Source organism: Salvelinus alpinus, chromosome 8, assembly GCF_045679555.1.
Source record: "Salvelinus alpinus chromosome 8, SLU_Salpinus.1, whole genome shotgun sequence".
NCBI classification, from domain to species: Eukaryota; Metazoa; Chordata; class Actinopteri; order Salmoniformes; family Salmonidae; genus Salvelinus; species Salvelinus alpinus.
Genome location: NC_092093.1, coordinates 14,459,512 through 14,486,187, shown reverse-complemented (window position 1 = coordinate 14,486,187; position 26,676 = coordinate 14,459,512). Strand labels below are relative to the sequence as shown.

Genomic DNA, 26,676 nt, shown 5'->3' with positions numbered 1-26,676 from the left:
GTGCCTCTAATCCTTTGTTATTAATTGTGTCTTAAACAAGCGACGCCTACTCAGTCCTCCTGGTGTCAGCAGCACCCAGAGTATCCATGGAAACTGCAGGCTGGGCCCAGCTCATGGAGAGATGCAGTCTGTTGCCCGAAAGGCAGAAAATGCCTCATGTAAATAGTGTGAATGAGAGTGCACTCGGGTGGTGTGTTCTTGCAAGTGCATGGAAGAGAATATAAAAAAAAGGTCTTGATCAACTCAAACAGTGGAAAGATGACGTATGGAGGATTGTGCTCTAGAATCAGAATTAGTTTGTTAGATATTTGATTGGTTTAGTCCAGTTTTAAAACACAAGTGAATGTGCATGTGAGAGCAAAAACAATGCTAGAGCAAAGGTCAATGTAAACAACACAAACCAGTGGGAAAAAATAATCTGCCATTTTGTATCCAGCAACACCATCTACCGGTGAGATTTGATAATACATAAAAACATGAATCAGTCATTCACATCTATTACAGTTCATATCAGGAAATCAGTCAGTTGAATTAAATTCATTAGGCCCTAATCTATGGATTTAACATGACTGGGCAAGGGCGTAGGCCCACCCACTTGGGAGCAAGGCCCAGTCAATCAGATTGTCACGAATATCACCGAAGGTGGCTCCCCTTCCTGTTCGGGTGGCGCTCGGCGGTCGTCGTCGCCGGTCTACTAGCTGCCACCGATCCCTTTTTCATTTTCGTTTGTTTTTGTCTAATTAGTTTCACCTGTTCCTTGTTGGGTTTTGGGGTGGGTACTATTTAAGTTTGTTTAGCCCGCTTGTGTTTGTGCGGGCTTGTTGTTATTGTACGTAGGAGGTGTATTGTTGATTTTGGGTTTTCGCTGTCCGGTTTATGTAACAGTGGTCTTTGGGTTGTGTTTGCGCCTGTGTTTGGTTTCACCCATTTTTGTACCTGTTCCTGTTTACTGTGGACATTAAAGCGTTTTTTACCGTGAAACTTCTGCTCTCTGCACCTGACTCCACACCCATCATTCTCCTGACATTACAGAAGCCCGCACCATACATATATGGAGTCAGCAGGAGAAGCGACCACCCCTCTCCCCACGATGGAGGAGAGAGTCCTTCATCACACGTCCATCCTCCATCGCATCGGATCAGCAATGGATCAAATGATGGAGAGGATGGACCGTTGGGAGAGGAGTGGTCTCCCTACTACCCCACCTACCCTCCCACCAGCAACTCTACCATCTCCTCCAGCGGAATCCGGTGCCAGCGCTCTGCGTATTACGCCTCCGAGGGAGTACGATGGAGCGGCGGCGGGGTGCCAAGGATTCCTGCTACAACTAGAGCTCTACCTGGCCTCAGACGAGGAGAGCGTGAGTGTCCTCGTCTCTTGCCTGATGGGTAGAGCCCTAGAGTGGGCAAATGCCGTCTGGAATGGGCCCGACTCAGCGAGGGCCGAGTGGCGGGTGAGAGGTCTTCCATCTCCTGCAAGGGACGAGGAGCGCGCAGGACTTCGCTCTGGAATTCCGGACCTTGGCCATAGACCATTACAGGTGTAGCCTGAGAGAGGACATCCGCAGGGAGCTGGCTTGTCGGGACACTACGCTCAGCCTGGATGAGCTAATAGACATGTCGATCCGGCTAGACCATCTGCTAGCTCCTGACGGACGTTCTGAAAGGGTCCTCACAGTTCCACCTCCTGGCCCTCCCGCTCCCATCCCGATGGAGCTAGGGGGGGCTGCATCTAGGGAGACTGGAGGAGGAGGCTCTTCCTGTACCAGTTGTGGCCGGAGAGGGCACACTTCCGGTCGGTGCTGGAGGAGTCCATCTGGGAGTCGAGAGGGCAGGCAGAACACTCCTCGGTCACCCCAGGTGAGTCAGCACCACACTCTCCCAGAGCTTCCTGTTGGTCACATGTTTTTATTAATTTGTTTCCTTAAATTTTTTCCCTCTCTCCAAAATAAGGCGCTAGTCGATTCAGGCGCAGCGGGGAACTTTATAGATCGCGGACTCGCCCAGAGGTTGAGGATTCCGTTAGTTAAGGTAGACCCCCCCTTCCCCGTGCACTCTTTAGATAATCTACCGTTAGGGTCAGGGCTGGTCAGGGAGGCCACGATTCCTCTGGAGATGATTACGCAGGGGAATCATAAGGAGCGGATTAGTCTGTTCCTTATCGTTTCACCTGCGTTTCCGGTGGTGCTGGGGATTCCCTGGCTGGCTATTCACAATCCTAAGATTTCGTGGAGACAGGGAGCTCTCCAGGGGGGGTCTGATGAGTGTTCAGGCAGGTGTGTAGGAGTTTCCATCGGTGCGACAACGGTGGAGAGTCCAGACCAGGTTTCCACCGTGTGCATTCCCGCTGAGTATGCCGATTTGACTATCGCCTTCAGTAAGAAGAAGGCGACCCAATTACCACCCCATCGACAGGGGGATTGCGTGATAAACCTCCAGGTAAACGCTGCACTACCCAGGAGTCACGTGTATCCTTTGTCCCAGGAGGAGACGTTGGCTATGGAGACATATGTCACGGAAGCCCTGGGACAGGGGTACATTCGGCCCTCCATGTCACCCGTCTCCTCGAGTTTCTTTTTCGTGAAGAAAAAGGAGGGTGGTTTGCGTCCGTGTATTGATTATCGAGGTCTCAATTCCATCACTGTGGGTTTTAGTTACCCACTACCTCTCATCGCTACGGCGGTGGAATCATTTCACGGAGCGCGGTTCTTCACAAAACTGGACGTCAGGAGCGCGTATAATCTGGTGCATATTGGGAGGGAGATGAGTGGAAAACCGCGTTTAGTACCACATCTGGCCATTATGAGTACCTCGTCATGCCGTACGGGTTAAAGAATGCTCCAGCCATCTTTCAATCCTTCGTCAACGAGATTCTCAGAGACCTGCACGGACAGGGTGTGGTGGTGTATATTGACGATATCTTGATCTGCTCCGCTGTGTCTCTGGTGCGCAAGGTTCTTGGGCGACTGCTGGAGCATGACCTGTACGTGAAGGCGGAGAAATGTGAGTTTTCCAAGAGCCGTTTCCTTCCTGGGTTATCGCATTTCCACCTCGGGGGTGGTAATGGAGGGTGACCGCGTCAAGGCCGTGCGTAATTGGCCGAGTCCGACCACGGTAAAAGAGGTGCAGCGGTTCTTAGGGTTTGCCAATTACTACTGGAGGTTTATCCGGGGTTTTGGCCAGGTAGCAGCTCCTATTACCTCACTGGGTCCGATGCGTTTGCAGTGGTCAGCAGAGGTGGACGGAGCTTTCCATCGTTTGAAGGCGCTGTTCACCGACGCGCCAGTGTTGGCGCATCCGGACCCTTCTTTGGCGTTCATAGTAGAGGTGGACGCGTCCGAGGCTGGGGTTGGAGCCGTGCTCTCACAGTGCTCGGGTACGCTACCGAAGCGCCGCCCCTGTGCTTTTTTTTCGAAGAAGCTCGGGCCAGCGGAGCGGAATTATGATGTGGGGGACAGGGAGTTGTTGGCTATGGTTAAGGCCCTGAAGGTGTGGAGACACAGGCTTGAGGGGGCTAAGCACCCTTTCCTCATCTGGGCTGACCACCGTAACCTGGAGTATATCCGATCAGCTAGGAGACTGAATCCTCGTCAGGCAAGGTGGGCCATGTATTTCACCCGATTTCGTATCGACCAGGTTCCCTCAACACTAAGGCCGACGAGCTGTCCCGCCTCTACGACACTGAGGACCGGTCCATCGATCTTACTCCCATCATTCCGGCGGCTAAGCTGGTGGCACCAGTAGTATGGGAGGTGAACGCGGACATCGAGCGGGCGCTAAGTGAGGAACCTGCGCCTCCACAGTGCCCGGAGGGTCGTAGGTACGTGCCGCTCGCTGTTCGTGATCAATTGATTCGGTGGGCTCATAGTCTACCCTCGTCAGGTCACCCAGGTATTTCGAGAACGGTGTGAGGTCTTAGAGGGAAGTACTTGTGGCCTACCTTGGTGAGGGACGTGTGATTCTATGTTTCCTCCTATTCGGTGTGCGCCCAGAGTAAGGCTCCTAGGCACTTGCCAAGAGGGAAGTTACAACCCCTCCCCGTTCCACAACGGCCGTGGTCCCATCTATTGGTGGATTTTCTCACTGATCTTCCCCTGTCTCAGGGGAACACGACGATCCTGGTCGTTGTGGATCGGTTCTCGAAGTCCTGCCATCTTATCCCGTTGCCCGGTCTCCCTACGGCCCTACAGACTGCGGAGGCGCTGTTCACCCATGTCTTCCGGCACTACGGGGTGCCCGAGGACATCATTTCTGATCGGGGTCCCCAGTTTACGTCCCGAGTGTGGAGGGCGTTTATGGAGCGTCTGGGGGTCTCGGTCAGCCTGATCTCTCCGGGTATCACTCGGAGAGTAATGGGCAGGTGGAGCGAGTGAACCAGGAAGTGGGTAGGTTTCTGCGGTCGTATTGCCAGGACCGGCCAGGGGAGTGGGCGAGATACATCCCCTGGGCTGAAATGGCCCAGAATTCACCAAGCCACTCCTCTACCAACATGTCACCGTTTCAGTGTGTGTTGGGGTACCAGCCGGTTCTGGCACCATGGCATCAGAGCCAGACCGAGGCTCCTGCGGTGGAGGAGTGGGTGCAGCACTCTAAGGAGACCTGGAGAGCCGTCCAGGAGTCATTGCGTCAGGCGAGTGGACGGCAGAAGAGGAGCGCTGACCGTCACCCCAGTGAGGCCCCCGTGTTTGCACCGGGGGACAGGGTCTGGCTCTCGACCCGAAACCTGCCCCTCCGCCTGCCCTGCCGGAAGCTGGGTCCGCAGTGTGTGGGGCTATTTAAAGTCCTGAGGAGAATAAACGAGGTGTATTATCGATTGTTACTTCCTTCGTATTATCGTATCAACCCCTTGTTTCATGTGTCTCTCCTCAGGCCGGTGGTAGCTGGTCCCATGCAGGAAGGTGAGGTGCCGGAGGTCCCTCCGCCCCCTCTGGACATCGAGGGGTCCGAGGGGCCTGCAGTACCTTGTGGACTGGGAGGGGTACGGGCCGGAGGAGAGGTGCTGGGTCCCGGTGGGGGATATATTGGATCCAGCTATGCTAAAGGAGTTCCATCGCCTCCATCCGGATCGCCCTGTGCCTCGCCCCCCGGGTCGTCCCCGAGGCCGGTGTCGGCGCGCTGCGGGAGCCACGCGTCAAGGGGGGGGGATACTGTCACGAATATCACCGAAGGTGGCTCCCCTTCCTGTTCGGGTGGCGCTCGGCGGTCGTCGTTGCCGGTCTACTAGCTGCCACCGATCCCTTTTTCCTTTTCGTTTGTTTTTGTCTAATTGGTTTCACCTGTTCCTTGTTGGGTTTTGGGGTGGGTACTATTTAAGTTTGTTTAGCCCGCTTGTGTTTGTGCAGGCTTGTTGTTATTGTACGTAGGAGGTGTATTGTTGATTTTGGGTTTTCGCTGTCCGGTTTATGTAACAGTGGTCTTTGGGTTGTGTTTGCGCCTGTGTTTTGGTTTCACCCATTTTTGTACCTGTTCCTGTTTACTGTGGACATTAAAGCGTTTTTTCCCGTGAAACTTCTGCTCTCTGCGCCTGACTCCACACCCATCATTCTCCTGACGTTACAGAGATTGAGTTTTTCCCCACAAAGGGCTTTATTAGAGACAGAAATACTCCTCAGTTTCATCGGCTGTCCGGGTGACTGGTCTCAGACGATCCCACAGGTACAGAAACCGGATGTCGAGGTCCTGGGCTGACGTGGTCTGCAGCTGTGAGGCCGGTTGTACGTACTGCCAAATTCTCTAGAACAACGTTGGAGGTGGCTTATGGTATAGAAATGAACATTCAATTCTCTGGCAACAGCTCTGGTAGACATTCCTGCATTCAGCATGCCAATTGAATGCTCCTTCAAAACTTCATACATCTGTGGCATTGTGAGTGTGACAAAACTGCACATTTTATTTTCCCCAGCACAAGGTGCACCTGTGTAATGATCATGCTGATTAATCAGCTTCTTGATATGCCACACCTGTCAGATGGATGGATTATCTTGGCAAAGGAGAAATGCTGACAAACATGGATGTAAATTTGTGCACAACATTTGAGAGAAATTAGCTTTTTGTGCGTATGGAACATTTCTGGGAACTTTTATTTCAGCTCATGAAACATGAGAAAAACACTTTATATGTTGCATTTATATATAGAACCCTTTAGAACCCTTTATGTTCAGTTAAAACTGAAAAAATAAACAAAAAATTGTGTAAATTCAGCTGTAAACTATTCGGAACACAATGGCTGACACGTAACATTTTACTAGTGAAACAGATATGTTGAACTAGCTTGCTTGAGGTTTTGACATAACCATATAGCCTAATACAGCTTTTCTAAGAGCAAGGTGAGGTTTCTTACGTCTAAAAATGTGTATTATTAAATGTAATAAGAAAATGTAATAGATTAGAACAATGCATGGATAGTAAGAAGAATGATTGAATATTAAAGTGTTGCTTCTAAAGTTCAGTACATTTCAACCAATATTTTTGTCGTGCTCACTGCTCACGAGCCAAAATGGGTCCCCGAAAAATATGCACAATTGTGTACTACATCATCCATTTTGTGTGATGTCATGTCCTGCAAAAAGAAAAATGTAATTCGTATAATATGGTACGAGTTTGTAAGTGCTTAAGATCCCGACTGCATCTCAGTGTAAATAATAAATAATAATGTGTTAATGTCTGTTTTTGTATGGTGTGCAGTAAAACCAAAATGCATATTTTTTTGCAGCGCTTCATATCAATAACCATTCTACCTTGTAAGTGCTCCCTTTCATACGTTTACTAGAGTGCACATATCTAAAGATATAAAATTAGTTTTTCTCTCCTGTTAATACAACATTCTCTGATAAAGATGTTTGTAATAAAGTGTTAAAAAGAGAAATAATACAAAATCCTGATAAACAATAAAGGTCCTACAGCTGATGACAGGGTTGTGTGCAACTAAGCAGTTGCATAACGTATGATATCTCCCCACCACTAGGAGGCTATTTACTTCTTGTCTTTGACATCTTTGTCAGGCTGCTCAATAAGTTCCCCCTTGTGATACTTCTGTCCGATCCCATAAGGCACGTGTGCAGCGATGGTCCCCAGCTCCTTGGCTCCCTCGATATGGAACATCTGGTCGTCGAAAAATATGTGGGGCCGGATCATCTGCAGGAGGGGCCCTTTGGGGGCCCCGGCTAGGAACAGGGCTTCGTCGATCTCCAGGCCCCAGCTCCTGAGGGTCTTGAGGGCACGGGCCCCTGAGCTGGCTGCACTGCGGGCTGTTACCAGGTAGGTACGAATGGGGCAGTTCATACGCTCATTCTTGGCGTAGAACTTTCTCTGGAGCTTCCCCAGTGCCTCCAGGAAACACTTCAAGGGACCCTGAGAGAAACAAATGAGACATAGGGTTAGCATAGTATTGTTTTTACTTTCGTCCAAAATCAAAGTAAATAATACATATCAATGGGTTATTGGGATAGTCCCCTATTATAGATGGTCTTTAGATGCTCAAACTATCACCAAGATATTAACTGCCAATGTTGATATGCAACAACTTGGTACGATTAAGGTAAGGGTTACGTCAGGGATTAGGGATAGTGGGATAGTTAGTTAAAAAGTTTTTTGCTAGTTAGTTGAAAATCTATAACCCCTGTATACACTCTTATAAAAAAGGGTTACAAAAGGGTTCTTCGGCTGTCCCCACAGGATAACCCTGTTTGGTTCCTGGTAGAACCCTTTTTGGTACCGGGTAGAACCCTTTTGAGTTCCATGTAAAACCCTCTGTGGAAAGGGTTCTACCTGGAACCAAAAAGGGTTTATCAAAGGGTTTCCTATGGGGACAGCCAAAGAACCCCTTTACATTGTAGATAGACCATTTTTTCTAACAGTGTAGGAGACTCCAAATAAGGAAATCTGAAGAAAAAAAACATCTACATAAAGTGTAGGCATGTAGTACTTCAGAATCCTCTCGTGATCACCTTTTTAAGAGGTATGTTCTCAAACTCCTGCTCGTGCTCAAAGAACTTATCCAGGCCACGTCGTTTCGCGATGATCTCCGACTCATCAGAGAAGAGGACAGCGTCTCCGTCAAAGGCTACTTTCAGCTGTGTGTCGGACAGCTGGTTTTCCACATCTCCAGATGTAAACATGGTCGCTGCAGCAATGCCTGTTTATAAAATATTATTAGGGTTTTATACATTCTCGTAACAAATAATCTCATAATCTTTCAATATTAACAATAGTTAATAATCTTTAAATATTTCTGTTCCAAAGAAACGTGTCCATAAACCAGAATACACTATTTTTTGTTGCTGGAATTTATTTGTTGCTTGATGCAGCCAACCCCCTGGTCCTTGTCCTAGGAATTGGTCATTTTAGGGATTTGAATCTGGATTGGCTATTTCAGGCCTCAGATCAATTTAAGAGTATAACCTTGTTAGGTTCTTATTGATTGATTTAAGTCTTACTAATAACCCCCATAAATAGTGTCTAGTGCAGGTATGCACAAACTGGGGTACACACAATGCCATCCGGGGAACGCAAAATAAAAATCTGATTCACATTTTTTTTAATGAAAATAAAAACACAATTAGTAGCCTCGTTTCACTGGCAAAAATTAAATTAAACCACTTAGTGATCAGCGAAGTAACAACACAATGTCAAATACAGGTAGCCTAGTCAAATAATTAACATCCAATCACATTAACCGTTACTCTCTCACGGGAATTCCACTAACGGTCCGTATGTAGCCAAACGTAGCAGTTGCTCATTCCGTTGGCTTGAAAATGTATAAATGGTTAAAAAAAAGTAAGGCCCGCATTCCAGCTCTACTGGTAGTACTGCTACTACCAGCAGTGCTATACCTGCACCTGTCGATGACACAAGTTGTTCTGCTTCCACGAGCACATCCAATGCTAGCATCAGTAATTCTACATTTGTTGTTAGCCAGCTAGCATGGACACTGACAGTTGTGAATCCGATGCAGCCGAAGAGCTACTGAACCCTTACCCGGGAAAGCACCGAACAACAGGACATTGGACCATTGAGGAGGCGCTAATACGATGAGCACTACATTGATTTGGGGTTCACTTATATGAACACTATTTTTATGCTGCTGCTACTCTCTGTTTATCATATATGCATAGTCACTTTAACTATATATTCATGTACATACTACCTCAATTGGCCCGACCAACCAGTGCTCCTGCACATTGGCTAACCGGGCTATCTGCATTATTTTACGCTACTGCTACTCTCTGTTCATCATATATGCATAGTCACTTTAACCATATCTACATGTACATACTACCTCAACCAGCCTGACTAACCGGTGTCTGTATGTAGCCTCGCTACTTTTATAGTCTCGCTACTGTATATAGCCTGTCTTTTTACTGTTGTTTTATTTCTTTACTTACCTATTGTTCACCTAACACCTTTCTTGCACTATTGGATAGAGCCTGTAAGTAAGCATTTCACTCTACGGTCTACACCTGTTGTATTTGGCCCATGTGACAAATACACTTTGATTTGATTTGATAACCGGTGTCTGTATGTAGCCTCGCTACTTTTATAGCCTCGCTACTGTTATTTTCCACTGTCCTTTTACTGTTGCTATATTTCTTTACTTACCTATTGTTCACCTAATACCTTTTTTGCACTTTTGGTTAGAGCCTGTAAGTAAGCATTTCACTGTAAGGTCTACACCTGTTGTATTTGGCGCAAGTGACAAATACACTTTGATTTGATTTGATTCTGCAAACCATTGGAAACCAGGACAACATGAGAGGATATTTTTAAAGTACTGGACAGCTTTGTGACATCAAATGGACTTTGGTGGTCAAGATGTGTTGGTATCTGTACTGATGGCGCAAAAGCCATGACAGGGAGACATAGTGGATTGCTCCCGACGCCACTTGGGTACACTGCAGCATCCACCAAGAGGCTATTGCTGCCAAAGGAATGCCTGACAGCTTGAAATAGGTTCTGGACACTATAGTGAAAATTGTTAACTTTGTTAAAGCAAGGCCCCTGAACTCTCGTGTATTTTCTGCATTATGCAATGATATGGGCAGCGACCATGTAACGCTTTTGCAACATACTGAAATGCGCTGGTTATCAAGGGGAAAAGTGTTGACACGTTTTTTTAAATTGAGAGACGAGCTTAAAGTTTTCATTACTGACCATAATTTTCACTTGTCTGACTGATTGCATGATGACGAGTTTCTCACACGACTGGCCTATCTGGGTGATGTTTGTTCTCGCCTGAATGATCTGAATCTAGGATTACAGGGACTTTCCGCAACTATATTCAATGTGCGGCACAAAATTGAGGCTATGATTAAGAAGTTGGAGCTCTGCTCTGTCTTGGTGTCTGCATTAACAAGGACCTCACACGGATCTTTCCATCATTGTATGATTTGTTTGTGTGCAAATTAACTCAAGCTTACGGACAATGTCAAATGTGATATAGCGAAGCACCTGAGTGAGTTGGGTGTGCAATAACGCAGGTACTTTCCTGAAACGGATGACACAAACAACTTGATTCGTTATCCCTTTCATGCCGTGCCTCCAGTTCACTTACCGATATCTGAACAAGAGCCTCATCGAAATTGCAACAAGCGGTTCTGTGAAAATTGAATTTAAATCAAAAGCCACTGCCAGATTTCTGGAATAGGCTGCGCTCAGAGTATCCTGCCTTAGCAAATAACGCAGTTAAGACACTGATTCCCTTTGCAACCACGTACCTATGTGAGAGTGGATTCTCAGCCATCACTAGCATGAAAACGAAATACAGGCACAGACTGTGTGTGGGAAAAGACAGAGACTCTTTCCAATACAACCCAACTTTGCAGAGTTATGTGCATCCTTTCAAGCACACCCTTCTCATTAACCTGTGGTGAATTATTCACAATTTTCGATGAACAAGTAAGGTTTTATATGTTAGATGGCTAAGAGCAAAATTATTGATTATTATTATATTATTATTTGTGCCCTGGTCCTATAAGAGCTCTTTGTCACTTCCCACGAGCCGGGTTGTGACAAAAACTCACACTGAGTCAGGTTTCTAGGCCTCCTTGCTCGCACACACTTTTTCATTTCTGCCCACAAATGTTCAATGGGATTGTGAGGTCAGGGCTTTGTGATGGCCACTCCAATACCTTGACTTTGTTGTCCTTAAGCCATTTTGCCACAACTTTGGAAGTATGCTTGGGGTCATTGTCCATTTGGAAGACCCATTTGCGACCAAGCTTTAACTTCCTGACTGATGTCTTGAGATGTTGCTTCAATATATCCACATCATTTTCCATCCTCATGATGCCATCTACTTTGTGAAGTGCACCAGTCCCTCCTGCAACAAAGCACCCCCACAACATGATGCTGTCACCTCCGTGCTTCACGGTTGGGATGGTGTTCTTCGGCTTGCAAGCATCCCCCTTTTTCCTCCAAACATAAAGATGGTCATTATGGCCAAACAGTTCTATTTTTGTTTCATCAGACCAGAAGACATTTCTCCAAAAAGTACGATCTTTGTCCTCATGTGTAGTTGCAAACCGTAGTCTGGCTTTTTTATGGCGGTTTTGGAGCAGTGGCTTCTCCTTGCTGTGTGGCCTTTCAGGTTATGTCGATATAGGACTCGTTTTACTGTGGATATAGATACTTTTGTACCTGTTTCCTCCAGTATCTTCACAAGGTCCTTTGCTGTTGTTCTGTGATTTATTTGCACTTTTCGCACCAAAGTACGTTCATCTCTAGGAGACAGAACGAGTTTCCTTCCGGAGCGGTATGACGGCTGCGTGGACCCATGGTGTTTATACTTGCGTACTATTGTTTGAACAGATGAATGTGGTACCTTCAAGCATTTGGAAATTGCTCCCAAGCATGAAGCAGACTTGTGGAGGTCTACAATTTTTTTTGTGAGGTCTTGGCTGATTTCTTTTGATTTTCCCATGATGTCAAGCAAAGAGGCACTGAGTTTGAAGGTAGGCCTTGAAATACATCCACAGGTGCACCTCCAATTGACTCAAATGATAGCGATTAGCCTATCAGAAACTTCTAAAGCCATGACATCATTTTCTGGAATTTTCCAAGCTGTTTAAAGGCACAGTCAACTTAGTGTATGTAAACTTCTGACCCACTGGAATTGTGATACAGTGAATTATAAGTTAAATAATCTGTCTGTAAACAATTGTTATAAAAATGACTTGTGTCATGCACAAAGTAGATGTCCCTCCGACTTCCCAAAACTATAGTTTGATAAACAAGAAATTTGTGGAGAGGTTGAAAAACAAGTTTTAATGACTCCAACCTAAGTGTATGTAAACTTCCGACTTCAACTGTATTGTATTATATATATATATATACACACACACACACATATACACATACATACATACATACATACATACATACATACATACATAACAAAGACAGTACATTATAAAGATAAAACTGCTTCTCCAATTAAAATCCCCGATCACACTTGTCGGCCGTGTCATGGCAACGTAAATAAGCTGATGCGTAAATACATGTCATCAGGTCTAAGTCGTCTCACGCTGAACTGCACATCTGCAGGCCGTCAAATCAAAGCCTCTCCTTCAATTTAAAGCAGGTTTTGACAAAAATTTAAATGTGTAATTTTCACAAAGTTGGGGTAATAACATGTTCAACTACTTAAGACATTGGCTCCAATCTAGGATGTGCCTTAATGAACAACTAAGGAATAATTCTTCACTTCTCTCACTGACTTCTCAAACCCCGGCCTGGACTGTTTGGTCTGTTTCAAAAGCTTTCCTGGAAGTGTCGTGATGTTGTACTTCTGGGTTTAGGAAATCCCAGTGGAGGCTGGTTGGAGGAGCTATAGGAGGACAGGTTCATTGTAATGGCTGGAATGGAGTATATGGAAGGGTAACAAACACATCACACCACATGTTTGACCACGTTCCATTGATTCCATTACAGCTATTACAATGAGTCACAACAGCATCATCCATGCATTACAGCTGTAGGCTATACTATAAAGTGTTACCACAATGTACATCTACAGTTGTTGACTTAGCACCCATGCTAAGCTAAACCAGTTAAATCCCTAGAGGCCAAAAAACAATGGCATCACCACCTACCCTCCTCAATGGCCTCGGTGACTTTCTCTCCATCCTTGGAGAGGTACAGGTTGGTCATGTAGGCCTTCAGATAGCCAATGGGGCTTTGCCCTCCGGTCATACAGAATCTCTCAATAGTTAAATCTGTCAGATAGACGAAACAACAAAAACATTATCACCGTATAGAAATGTGATGTATAGTTATCATGGTGGTAGCCAAAGATGGCCACTACATATCATGAACAACAGGCATAAACAATAAACACAACATATTTGGTCAAAAGAGCAGCATTAAAGCTGCAAAATTTAACTTTTTGGTGACCCAACCAAATGCACATAGTTATGAGTTATAGATCTTTCATTCTCATTGAAAGCAAGTCTAACAAGTGGTAGATATCTTCTATTTGTATGCTTCCCGTTAAGTACATTTTTTTCATCTTTTACTTTCAGTTTTGTATACCAGGTGAAAATACAATATTTTTGTTTATGGAAAATATATTTCACAGCAGTTTAGATACTCATTGTACTGTTTGTTTCGAATTTTTTTGAATTTTAGCAACAAGGAAATGACGGAGCGATTTCTGCCTATTGTACCTTTTAAATTGTATGTCCAATCATTCAATGGACCCGAAGAAAAAGCACCACCAACTGGTGCTGGTATAAATATATAGGTACAACTGTCCCAGAGTCCCAGTAAGACGACTGATAACAAGCAGGAGATAAGGATACATACAATCCACACTTTATTGCCTATTCACCAAACAGACACACACGACTTTACAGAGGGAACTAGTAGTATTGCTAGTGTATAGTGTCAAAGATGCTTGGTCAGGGAATGTCCAAAGTCAGAAATGTTCATGTAGAAGGTCCAGAAATTAGTTAAAGTGGTGCAGAGTTCTTATGACATGTTGTCTCTGCAACCCTAAGTTCACAGACTGTGTTGCGGGTTTGAAATCCCCACCAAGTACAGACTGTGTTGCGGGTTTGAAATCCCCACCAAGTACAGACTGTGTTGCGGGTTTGAAATCCCCACCAAGTACAGACTGTGTTGCGGGTTTGAAATCCCCACCAAGTACAGACTGTGTTGCGGGTTTGAAATCCCCACCAAGTACAGCCTGTGTTGCGGGTTTGAAATCCCCACCAAGTACAGACTGTGTTGCGGGTTTGAAATCCCCACCAAGTACAGACTGTGTTGCGGGTTTGAAATCCCCACCAAGTACAGCCTGTGTTGCGGGTTTGAAATCCCCACCAAGTACAGACTGTGTTGCGGGTTTGAAATCCCCACCAAGTACAGCCTGTGTTGCGGGTTTGAAATCCCCACCAAGTACAGCCTGTGTTGCGGGTTTGAAATCCCCACCAAGTACAGACTGTGTTGCGGGTTTGAAATCCCCACCAAGTACAGACTGTGTTGCGGGTTTGATATCCCCACCAAGTACAGCCTGTGTTGCGGGTTTGAAATCCCCACCAAGTACAGCCTGTGTTGCGGGTTTGAAATCCCAACCAAGTACAGCCTGTGTTGCGGGTTTGAAATCCCCACCAAGTACAGCCTGTGTTGCGGGTTTGAAATCCCCACCAAGTACAGCCTGTGTTGCGGGTTTGAAATCCCCACCAAGTACAGACTGTGTTGCGGGTTTGAAATCCCCACCAAGTACAGACTGTGTTGCGGGTTTGAAATCCCCACCAAGTACAGACTGTGTTGCGGGTTTGAAATCCCCACCAAGTACAGCCTGTGTTGCGGGTTTGAAATCCCCACCAAGTACAGCCTGTGTTGCGGGTTTGAAATCCCCACCAAGTACAGCCTGTGTTGCGGGTTTGAAATCCCCACCAAGTACAGCCTGTGTTGCGGGTTTGAAATCCCCACCAAGTACAGCCTGTGTTGCGGGTTTGAAATCCCCACCAAGTACAGCCTGTGTTGCGGGTTTGAAATCCCCACCAAGTACAGACTGTGTTGCGGGTTTGAAATCCCCACCAAGTACAGCCTGTGTTGCGGGTTTGAAATCCCCACCAAGTACAGACTGTGTTGCGGGTTTGAAATCCCCACCAAGTACAGCCTGTGTTGCGGGTTTGAAATCCCCACCAAGTACAGACTGTGTTGCGGGTTTGAAATCCCCACCAAGTACAGACTGTGTTGCGGGTTTGAAATCCCCACCAAGTACAGCCTGTGTTGCGGGTTTGAAATCCCCACCAAGTACAGCCTGTGTTGCGGGTTTGAAATCCCCACCAAGTACAGCCTGTGTTGCGGGTTTGAAATCCCCACCAAGTACAGCCTGTGTTGCGGGTTTGAAATCCCCACCAAGTACAGCCTGTGTTTCGGGTTTGAAATCCCCACCAAGTACAGCCTGTGTTGCGGGTTTGAAATCCCCACCAAGTACAGCCTGTGTTGCGGGTTTGAAATCCCCACCAAGTACAGCCTGTGTTGCGGGTTTGAAATCCCCACCAAGTACAGCCTGTGATTGACTGACCAGGTCACATTAATCTAACCGGGGGAGAGTGGAAGGGCATTTTGCAACCCCCTAGCAACAGAGTAGCCAGGGCCAGAGGTGTGAAGCCGGGGGATGGTAACCGCTGCTGGGCTGGAGTTTCTCTCTAAAGTTTGTGTCTCTGTGTCCCAGGGCTAGAGAGAGGGTTTGGGTTTTTAAAAGGCCCCACACTTTATTTTCCAAAACAGGTGTGTCTTATAACATTGTAGGCGTGGCTGTAAGATTGCAGTAAGCGTGGCAGAGCATGTAGGCGTGTTGTATGCGTGTTATACGGACCGTAGTGGTTGATGCTGTTGATGAGGCGCACCCCGACCTGGGCGTGGTTATTAGTCATCAGGACGATATCAAACAGTTCCTCACTGTCGGGGTAGAGCTGCCTCAGTCTGGAGTTTACCGTCATCAGAGCCTGCAGTGTGTGTGTGTGTGTTTTCAGGGATTAAGAAACGATGACACAACCTGGCTGGTTTGTACTAGACCGACTACAACCTGGCTGGTGTGTACTAGACTAGACCAACTACAACCTGGCTGGTTTGTACTAGACCGACTACAACCTGGCTGGTGTGTACTAGACTAGACCAACTACAACCTGGCTGGTTTATACTAGAACAACTACAACCTGGCTGGTGTGTACTAGACTAGACCGACTACAACCTGGCTGGTGTGTACTAGACTAGACCAACTACAACCTGGCTGGTTTGTACTAGACTAGACCAACTACAACCTGGCTGGTTTGTACTAAACCAACTACAACCTGGCTGGTGTGTACTAGACTAGACCAACTACAACCTGGCTGGTGTGTACTAGACTAGACCAACTACAACCTGGCTGGTGTGTACTAGACCAACTAAAACCTGGCTCGTTTGTACTAGACTAGACCAACTACAATCTGGCTGGTGTGTACTAGACTAGACCAACTACAACCTGGCTGGTGTGTACTAGACCAACTACAACCTGGCTGGTGTGTACTAGACTAGACCAACTACAACCTGGCTGGTGTGCACTAGACTAGACCAACTACAACCTGGCTGGTGTGTACTAGACTAGACCAACTACAACCTGGCTGGTGTGTACTAGACTAGACCAACTACAACCTGGCTGGTGTGTACTAGACTAGACCAACTACAACCTGGCTGGTGTGTACTAGACTAGACCAACTACAACCTGGCTGGTTTGTACTAGACCAACTACAACCTGGCTGGTTTGTACTAGACTAGACCAACTACAACCTGGCTGGTTTGTACTAGACTAGACCAACTACAACCTGTCTGGTGTGTACTAGACTAGACCAACTACAACCTGGCTGGTTTGTACTAGACTAGACCGACTACAACCTGGCTGGTTTGTACTAGACTAGACCAACTACAACCTGGCTGGTTTGTACTAGACTAGACCAACTACAACCTGGCTGGTTTGTACTAGACTAGACCGACTACAACCTGGCTGGTTTGTACTAGACTAGACCAACTACAACCTGGCTGGTTTGTACTAGACTAGACCGACTACAACGTGGCTGGTTTGTACTAGACTAGACCGACTACAACCTGGCTGGTTTGTACTAGACTAGACCGACTACAACCTGGCTGGTGTGTACTAGACTAGACCGACTACAACCTGGCTGGTTTGTACTAGACTAGACCGACTACAACCTGGCTGGTTTGTACTAGACTAGACCAACTACAACCTGGCTGGTTTGTACTAGACTAGACCAACTACAACCTGGCTGGTGTGTACTAGACTAGACCAACTACAACCTGGCTGGTGTGTACTAGACTAGACCGACTACAACCTGGCTGGTGTGTACTAGACTAGACCGACTACAACCTGGCTGGTGTGTACTAGACTAGACCGACTACAACCTGGCTGGTGTGTACTAGACTAGACCGACTACAACCTGGCTGGTGTGTACTAGACTAGACCAACTACAACCTGGCTGGTGTGTACTAGACTAGACCGACTACAACCTGGCTGGTTTGTACTAGACTAGACCGACTACAACCTGGCTGGTGTGTATTAGACTGAAATCCACGGCTCCAATAAGCCACGGCTCCAATCTGATAGAAAGCCACCTCTACAATATATCATCAAAAATGCTCAAAACTGAACACCTCCCATCACAAAAATGTTCCTTTTCAAACCTTTACACAAGGGTTCCTCGAATTAACTTTTCAGAGGGGTTCCTCAAGGAAACCTTTTTCAACTGGAAAGGTTCTGTAGGTGTGGCAACCCTAAAGGTTATTCCAGGCACCTTTACTTCTAAGAGTATAGAGCAGCTTAAATAGGGAAAAACAAGAATATTCTGCCAAAGTGTCATTCATGCATTGATGTGTAGATGGTGCCTAACAGTGGGAAACAACATTGCTTATTGTAATTCTGAGCAAAACACTATTCTAGATACATTACACAAATTCCATCTAGGCCTAAAGACATTGGCAACACAGAGTGAATGAGGTTTCCCTTTCACCTACAATACAGAATCTATATGAAGTCGTAGCACAACCCCACCCTGTGATACTCCCATGCACAGACATGCAGGTAGTCCATATCTTTAGTTAATTCAATCCCTCTAATATACCTTCACAAGGGGAAACGCAACACCTGGCATGAGCGGCTCATTCTCGTGCTTTTGTTGATTCATGTAGGCCATATACTTCTCGACTCCCTCTTCCTCATAGATCTTCCTTTCCTCAACCATGTTGAACAGGGTGCGAGAGGAGACGGCGATTGTCACGGCATTTTGGGGTTTGGGCTATTTGGAAAGCAAGATTATAAAGCAAAAGTTTTGATGAAAGAAATTACCAATATTGTACATCTAAAGATAATGATTTTATAGGCAAAAGGCAAACAACAGCTGCAAATGTAAAAATGTATCACTTACGGGTTTAGGTTTCTTTGTTTTTAAACTGTCAGAACAGGCTTTTGATGCTGCCCAGTCTTTCTCCTCTCCAGTGTTAGTGGCTGCTGGATTGGTAATTTTGATTTCACTCATATTTGGCCTGGGATGGAAAAGTTCTAGGTCTGGTAGATCCATAATACTGATTCCAAATGTAGATGATCAGAACAAACAATGACAGGCAAGTTTATGGAAATGTTTGGATGGGCGAGCCTACAGTAACTCTGTTGTTGAGCATTCTCTTACATCAGAACTGACATGTCATATAACTCGCAAACACTCATGGGACAGGCCGAAGGTCACTCTGACTATCACTGTTTTGCCAGTTCACTTCACTTCACCTATTTTGTGGTCTGAGTCTTCTTTGCATTCACATTGTTATGTTTAGAAAGGAACCAAGATCTTTTTCCAACATTCACTCAATGCACTATGGGTGCAGGACAAGCCATTCCATCAGAACGTGTTATTGGACTGCTATATATACCTACTTACATTTTGGAAGCTAATAGATTGTATTTAGTTAAAAGATGAGACATAATAATTGTAATCAGAATATACAATTAACATGTAAATATTATTAGTAACAGAATAAATAGCAGAAGAATAACTGCAGATTAAATAATGCTGTAATTGAAATCTGTATACCCAATGTAGGTTACTGCCCCTTTAAGAGCTAGAAATAATTGTATACCCTATTTTGTGATTCTCACCAATTATGTTGTTGTCTTCGTGACCAATCTACTTTGCTGCTAGCTATTTGTAATGTTTTGTCTGCTGAGAGCTGTCCTCACATAATCGCATGGTTTGCTTTCACCGTAAAGTCTTTTTGAAATCTGACACGCCGGCTGGATTAACAACACGTTAAGCTGTGTTTTGGTGTGATGCACTTGTGATTTCATGAAAATTTAATATTTTTAGAAATTTAATTTGAATTTGGCGCTCTGCAATTCACCGGATGTAGACGAAAATGATCCCGCTAAAGGGATCTGTGCGGCAGACATTGACAGTTTTTTCTATTGTCTCTTTTTGGTCCATTTAGATTGTAAATTGTATACAAAAAAAATGTAAAATATGTTATTGTTAAAAATGTTCATGTTTTACTGTGATGGTCCTAAGTGGACCATAAGGTTAGAAACCAAACCAAATTTACCTCTCTGGGCTAGTATTTTCACGTCCGGATGAAAAGCGTGCCCAAAGTAAACTGCCTACTACTCAGGCCCAGAAGCTAGGATATGCATATTATTAGTATATTAGTTGGATAGAAAACACTCTGAAGTTTCTAAAACTGTTTGAATAATGTTTGTGAGTATAACAGAACTGATTTGGAAGGCGAAACCCCGAGCACAATCCATCCATGGAAAACATTTTTTGAGGTCAATCTGGTTTCTATGGCAAGCCCGTTTTAATAGAAATATGCTTGCAGTTCCTATGGCTTCCACCAGATGTCAACAGTCTTTAGAAATTGGTTGATGTTTTTCCTTTGAGTAATGAATAAGTAGCCCTTTCCTTTCTGGGTGTATAGGCAAGCGTACTCTTTTGTTTGGGGCGCACGACCTGAAGCTCGCTCCACTTTCATTTTATCCTCTATTGAACACAGTTTATCCCATCTTAAATTTTATCGATTATTTACGTTTTAAAATACCTAAAGTTGGATTAGGAAAGTTGTTTGAAATGTTTGGACAAAGTTTACAGGTAACTTATTAGATAATGTGTAGTCATGTCGGGCGAGTTGGAACCGGTGTTTTTCTGAATCAAACACGCCAAATAAATGGACATTTTGGAGATATAACGACAGAATTTATCGAACAAAAGAACCATTTGTGATGTTTATGGGACATATTGGAGTGCCAACAGAAGAAGATCTTCAAAGAGAAGGCATGAATTATATCGTTATTTCTGAGTTTTGTGTCGCGCCTGACGGGTTGAAATATGATTGCCATGTGTTTGTATGCGGGGTGCTGTCCTCAGATAATAGCATGGTTTGCCTTTTTGAAATCTGACATGGTGGCTGGATTAACAAGGAGTTCAGCTTGGTGTATTGCACTTGTGATTGTATGAAAGTTAAATATTTCTAATAATTTCATTTGAATTTGGCGCTCTGCCATTTCACCGGATGTTGTCAAATCAATCCTGCTAACGGGATTTGATCCATAAGAAGTATTAAGAAAAATAAAATTAAAAACAAAAAAATTAAATAAAATTAAAAACTAAGTAACTCCGCCAAAGTGTCTCTTTTGGGTCACTTTTGCCGGTCCCAAGCCCGGACAAAGGAGGAGGGTTGTAATTGTGACATTAAAAAAAACAAGAATCCACAGAAGAAAGTTCATTTGTAGTTCTAAACATATTTAGGGTGTTTTTTCCTCACTTTTTGTCTCTACCACGACGTTATTCCTCTCTCCTACAGCGTCATTTAGCGGCTACTAGCGACCTTTAGGACAGCCAATAGCTACTTTCCTTACTGAGGAGTTGGCAACAACTGCTGTGAACCTATACGTCATCTTCTTCTCTTTTTATGTGGCATCAATGTGAGGGTTTATGCCAAACGGTGCTGCAGTATTCTAGTGTGTGGTGCGGGTGTGATGAGAGTACTCAATCCGGTGGAATACGATGATACGGGCGCTGACGCCTTGATCACACCGATAGTGAGAAAGCACTAAATAGTACGCAGCATCATCTAGATATGTGTGCAACAAAAGTTCACCATTCACCTTCTGCTTCCATTTCTGTCAAGTCGTCAACTCATACAGTTTGACACGTATGTTCGATAAATCTAACGTATGCACCACACAGAACGCACAGCAAGTGCCTCTTCAACGCAATGCTGCAAGGCTTGATGGCCCTCCAACCTGCATCTGTTTTTTACAGTTATATTATGTGTTTTCTCCCGAGTGGCGCAGCGGGCTAAGGCACAGGATCGCAGTGCGATAGAAGCGTCACTACGGACCCTGGTTCGATTCCGGGCTGTATCACAATCGGCCGGGATTGGGAGTCCCATAGGGAGGCGTACAATTTTCCCAGCGTCCGGGTTTGGCTGGGGTAGGCCGTCATTGTAAATAAGAATTTGTTCTTAACTGACTTGCCTAGTTAAACAAAGGTTAAGTAAGAAAATGTATTAAAAAAGGGAAACACAGCATTCCATTGGAAATGAATGTACATCTGGTGTACCAAAATGTCTAAACACTGTGGGTGTGATCAAGGCGTTATTTCAGAGAGCGCTCTGTAAACCACGCCCCAGTGGGCAGAGCTAGGCATGTTGGACTGGGACACATTTTAATATGGTAAAAGGCTCTCATTTTACAGTGGGTCCACAACGGTTCTGTGTAGCCTAGTTATGCTAATATATTTCAGACCAGTGTACTGCAGTTAATTTAGTCTTTGATTTAATAAGTAAAATATCTTTAAGTAGTAAACAACGAGTCCCAGACAGTTCACAATAGAACATACCAGAGTGGGCAGTGTTTACTAGCCTAACTACAGTGCATTCGGAAAGTATTCCTTGACTTCCTCGAACATTTTGTTACGTTACAGTCCTATTCTAAAATTGATTAAATATTTTTTTCCTCATCAATGTTCACACAATACCCCATTTTAACAATGCGAAAAGTTTTTGCAAATGTATTACAAACAAAAAACAGAAATACCTTATTTACGTAAGTATTCAGACCCTTTGCTATGAGACTAAAAATTGAGGTCAGGTGCATCCACCTGATGGTGCCAGGTTTCCTGCAGACGTGACGCTTGACATTCAGGCCAAAATGTTCAATCTTGGTTTCGTCAGACCAGAAAATCTTGTTTCTCATGGTATGAGAGTACTTTAGGTGCCTTTAGGCAAACTCCAAGCAGGCTGTCATGTGACTTTTACTGAGGAGTGGCTTCCATCTGGCCACTCTACAATAAAGGCCTGATTGGTGGAGTGCTGCAGAGATGGTTGTCCTCCTGGAAGGTTCTCCCATCTCCACAGAGGAACTCTGGAACTCTGTCACTAATCGTTCTCACTCTATGACAGAACTTTCAGATTTGTCCGCCTGACTGTTGGGCTCATTACCTGAATTATTAGGATTTTCTTAAACTGCTTATATTGCTCAAATAGAGACATAATAAACATTTCAAAATTGGGGAAAAGATGGGTCTGGCTGAGAATAGAACATTAAAAAATAACAAAACAACTTATTTTACTCAACTAGAGATTTAAATAAATGGTGGTTCTTTGAAAAGATGGGCCTGGCTGACATAAAAAATATTTTAAGGGAAAAGGATCCAAAGACACAGAAGCTGATTATCTTTCTGTACATCGCTTTATTTACAATGTTGGCTGCCATGGTTAACACAAATGCAGGACATTAAATGCTACCTGAATTGACTCAGAAAAGGAAAATAAGTAGGCCTACAGTATCACAGCGAGGTCAAAAAGATGTGTGTTAGTCAGATTATCCAGTGTTCACAGCAACACAATGACTTATCAATGACCCAAACCCAGCTCTGTTAATCCCTACCATTGTGTCGCTGAATTGTCATAATGCTTCAGCAAAAGTACATAATCAAATTGTATTTGTCACATGCTCCGAATACAACAGTAGACCTTACCGTGAAATGCTAACTTACAAGCCCTTAAAACCGACAATGCATTTCAAGAAATAGAGTTAAGAAAATATTTACTAAATAAACTAAAGTAACATGATAAAATAACAATAACCAGGCTAAATACAGGTGGGACTGGTACGGAGTCAATATACGGAGGTACAGGTTAGTCGAGGTAATTTGTACATGTAGGTAGGGGTAAAGTGACTATGCACAGATAATAAACAGCGAGTAGCAGCAGTGTATGGTTGCACATGTGACATGCTAGTAGAAATGAGGTGAAACGGATTTGTTTCCCTGCATTAAAGTCCCCGGCCACTAGGAGCGCCACTTCTGGATGAGCATTTTATTTTATTTATTTTTACCCCCTTTTTCAATCCCAATTTTTTATCTTGTCTCATTGCTGAAACTTTCCAATGGGCTCGGGAGGCGAAGTTCGAGTCATGCGTCCTCCGAAACATGACCCGCCAAACCGCGCTTCTTAACACCTGCCGCTTAACCTAGAAGCAAGACGCACCAATGTGCTGGAGGAAACACTAATCGCCTGACAATGGAGGTCAGCCTGCAGGCGCCAGGCCCGCCACAAGAAGTCGCTAGAGCGCGATGAGCCAAGTAAAGCCCCCTGGCCAAACCCTCCCCTTACCCGGACAACATTGGGCCAATTGTGCGCCTCCCTATGGGACTCCCGATTACGGCCAGTTGTGATACAGTCCGGAATCAAGCCCGGGGGGTCTGAAGGGACGCCTCTAGCACTGCAATGCAGTACTTTAGACCACTGCCTCACTCGGGAGACACCAGATGAGCATTTTCTTGTTTGCTTATGACCTTATACAGCTTGTTGAGTGTGGTCTTAGTGCCAGCATCAGTTTGTGGTGGTAAATATATGACTATGAATAATATAGATGAAAACTCTCTTGGTAGATAGTGTTGTCAACAGCTTATCATGAGGTACTCTACCTCAGGTGAGCAATACCTCAAAACGTATTTAATATTAGACATCGCCCACCAGCTGTTATTGACAAATAGACACACCCCCACCCCTCGTCCTACCAGATGTAACTGCTCTGTCCTGCCAATGCACGGGAAATACAGCCAGCTCTATATTATCTGTATTGTCATTCAGCCACGACTTGGTGAAACATAAGATATTACACTTTTTTATGTTCCGTTGGTAGGGTAGTCTCGATTGTAGATCATACAGTTTATTTTCCAGTGATTGCACGTTGGCCAATAGAACGGATGGTAGAGGTGGTTACCAACTCGCCAATTAATTCTCACAAGGCACCCTGACCTCCTCCACTTGTATTTCTGTATTTTCTTCAGGCGAATGACAGGGATTTGGGCCTGGTCTCGGAGAAGCAGTATATCCTTCGCGTCAGACTCATTAAAGAAAAAAACTTTGTCCAGCTCAAGTTGAGCTATCGCTGTTCTGATGTCCAGAAGCTCTTTTCGTTCATAAGAAACGAAAGCAACGACATTATGTACAAAAAAAGTTACAATGTGAAAAAACAAACAAAATAGCACAGTTGGTTAGGAGCACGTAAAACAGCAGCCATCCCCTCCGACGCCATTATCAGGTTTCCCAGGGGAGTTGGAAATCACAATGTAAGTAACCTAATTTATGTCCCTCTAACTGTGCCGAATGCCTCTGCTGATCCTACAGCTATTGTATGCCGTAATCATGTGCCTATGAACCAGAGTTATACTGTTAGCGCTGAGACGGTGTGCCCTAGTAAGAAGTCCACTGTGTGCATGTAACGCTCGTCGTCGTAAGGAAGAGTGGACCAAAGCTCAGCGTGGAAAGTGTTCATGATCTTTATTGTCAAGAATCACTCAAACAAAAATAACAATACAAAAACGAAAGCGAACAGTTCCGTCAGGCACAGATACTAAACAGAAAACATCACCCCACAAAAGCCAAACGGAAAATGACAACTTAAATATGATCCCCAATCAGAGACAACGATAGACAGCTGCCTCTGATTGGGAACCACACTAGGAAAAAACAACAAAGAAATAGACAACATAGAATGCCCACCCCGAATAACACCCTGACCTAACCAAATAGAGAAATAAAACGTCTCTCTAAGGTCAGGGCGTGACAGTACCCCTCCCCCAAAGGTGCGGACTCCCGGCCGCAAACCTGAACCTATAGGGGAGGGTCCGGGTGGGCATCTACCCTCGGCGGCGGCTCCGGTTCGGGACGTAGCCCCCGCTCCCTACGCTGATCCCTCCGCTTCTGTGGAACTGGACCGTGGATCATCGCCGGAGGCTCTGAACTGGGAACCACCGCTGGAGGCTCCGGACTGGGAACCCCCGCTGGAGGCTCTGGCCTGCAGCTCGTCGCTGGAGGCTTCGTGCCATGGATCATTGCTGGAGGCTTCGTTCCATGGATCTTCACTGCAGGCTCCGGGCCATGGATCATCACTGGAGGCTTCGTGTCATGGATCATCACAGGAGGCTTCGTGACATGGATCATGACTGGAGGCTTCGTGCCATGGATTATCACTAGAGGCTCCGGCCATGGATTATCACTGGAGGCTTCGTGCCATGGATCATCACTACAGGCTCCGGGCCATGGATCATCACTGGAGGCTTCGTGCCATGGATCATCACTGGAGGCTTCGGACCATGGATCATCACTGGAGGCTTCGTACATGGAGCCGGACAGGTCTCACCGGACTGAGGAGACGTACTGGAAGCCTGGTGCGGGGAGCTGCCACAACACGTCCTGGCCGGATACTCTCTCCAGCTCGGTGAGTGTGGAGAGCTGGCACGGGACGCACTGGGCTATGAAGGCGCACTGGAGGCATAGTGCATAGAGCCGGCGCAGGGTATGCTGGGCCGTGGAGGCACACTGGAGGTCTGGAGCGCAGAGCTCGCACAACGCGTCCTGGCTGAATCCCCCCTGTAGCACGGCAAGTGTGGGGAGTTGGCACAGGCCTCACTGGGTTGTGCTGGCGAACTGGGGATACCGTGCGTAGAGCTGGCGCAGGATATCCTGGACCGGAGAGACGCACCGGAGGCCAGGAGCGCTGAGCCGGCACAATCCGTCCTGGCTGAATGCCCACTCTAGCACGGCAACTGCGGGGAGCTGGAACAGAGCGCACCGGGATATGAATGCGTACTGGAGACACCGTGCGCATCACTGCATAACACGGTGCCTGACCAATCACACGCTCCCCACGGTAAGCACGGGGAGTTGGCTCAGGTCTAAACCCTACCTCCGCCAATCACCCCGTGTTCCCCCCCCCAACATTTTTTGGGGGCTGCCTCTCGTGCTTCCGTCGTTTCCTTGACTCCTCGTATCGTCGCCATTCCTCTTTCGCTACCTCCGCCTGCTTCCATGGCAGGGTCTTGTCCCCTGCCATTACCTCCTCCCAGGTCCAGGATGTTCTCCACTCCCTTTTCTCCTGGGCCCAGGATCCTTGCTCCTCCTGGCCACGCTGCTTGGTCCTTTTTTGGTGGGGTGTTCTGTAACGCTCGTCGTCGTAAGGAAGAGTGGACCAAAGCGCAGCGTAGAAAGTGTTCATGATCTTTATTGTCAAGAATCACTCAAACAAAAATAACGAATACAAAAATGAAAGCGAACAGTTATATATGATCCCCAATCAGAGACAACAATAGACAGCTGCCTCTGATTGGGAACCACACTAGGAAAA

The 26,676-nt window shown here is 45.6% G+C and overlaps 2 protein-coding genes across 2 annotated transcripts in view; both read right to left on the bottom strand.

The window, feature by feature from the left end:
• Positions 1–6,060: 6,060 nt before the first annotated feature.
• LOC139582582 (cytosolic 5'-nucleotidase 1A-like) overlaps positions 6,061–26,676 on the bottom strand; it is a 45,642-nt gene continuing 25,026 nt past the window's right edge. Inside the window, exon 7 of the transcript XR_011676384.1 lies at positions 6,061–6,736. The gene's annotated coding sequence lies outside the window, so the exon portion shown is untranslated. The remainder of the gene's footprint in view (positions 6,737–26,676) is intronic.
• On the bottom strand, positions 6,743–18,663 carry LOC139582581 (cytosolic 5'-nucleotidase 1A-like). Its single transcript, XM_071412711.1, has 6 exons — positions 18,422–18,663; positions 18,119–18,292; positions 15,823–15,952; positions 13,088–13,210; positions 7,946–8,133; positions 6,743–7,349 (listed from the first exon to the last, which is right to left on the bottom strand). The coding sequence occupies exons 1-6, from the start codon at positions 18,572–18,574 to the stop codon at positions 6,972–6,974; spliced, it is 1,146 nt and encodes a 381-aa protein (XP_071268812.1). The 5' UTR covers positions 18,575–18,663; the 3' UTR covers positions 6,743–6,971.

What these genes read in the sequence shown, in the direction of transcription:
- LOC139582581 (XM_071412711.1), bottom strand. Translation starts at nt 18,574, where the DNA reads ATGGATCTACCAGACCTAGAACTTTTCCATCCCAGGCCAAATATGAGT. An exon ending in CACCGAGGCCATTGAGGAGG is followed by an intron (nt 8,134 to 13,087) that starts GTAGGTGGTGAT and finishes TTTTATAAACAG; the next exon opens with GCATTGCTGCAGCGACCATG. An exon ending in AGAACATACCTCTTAAAAAG is followed by an intron (nt 7,350 to 7,945) that starts GTGATCACGAGA and finishes TGTTTCTCTCAG; the next exon opens with GGTCCCTTGAAGTGTTTCCT.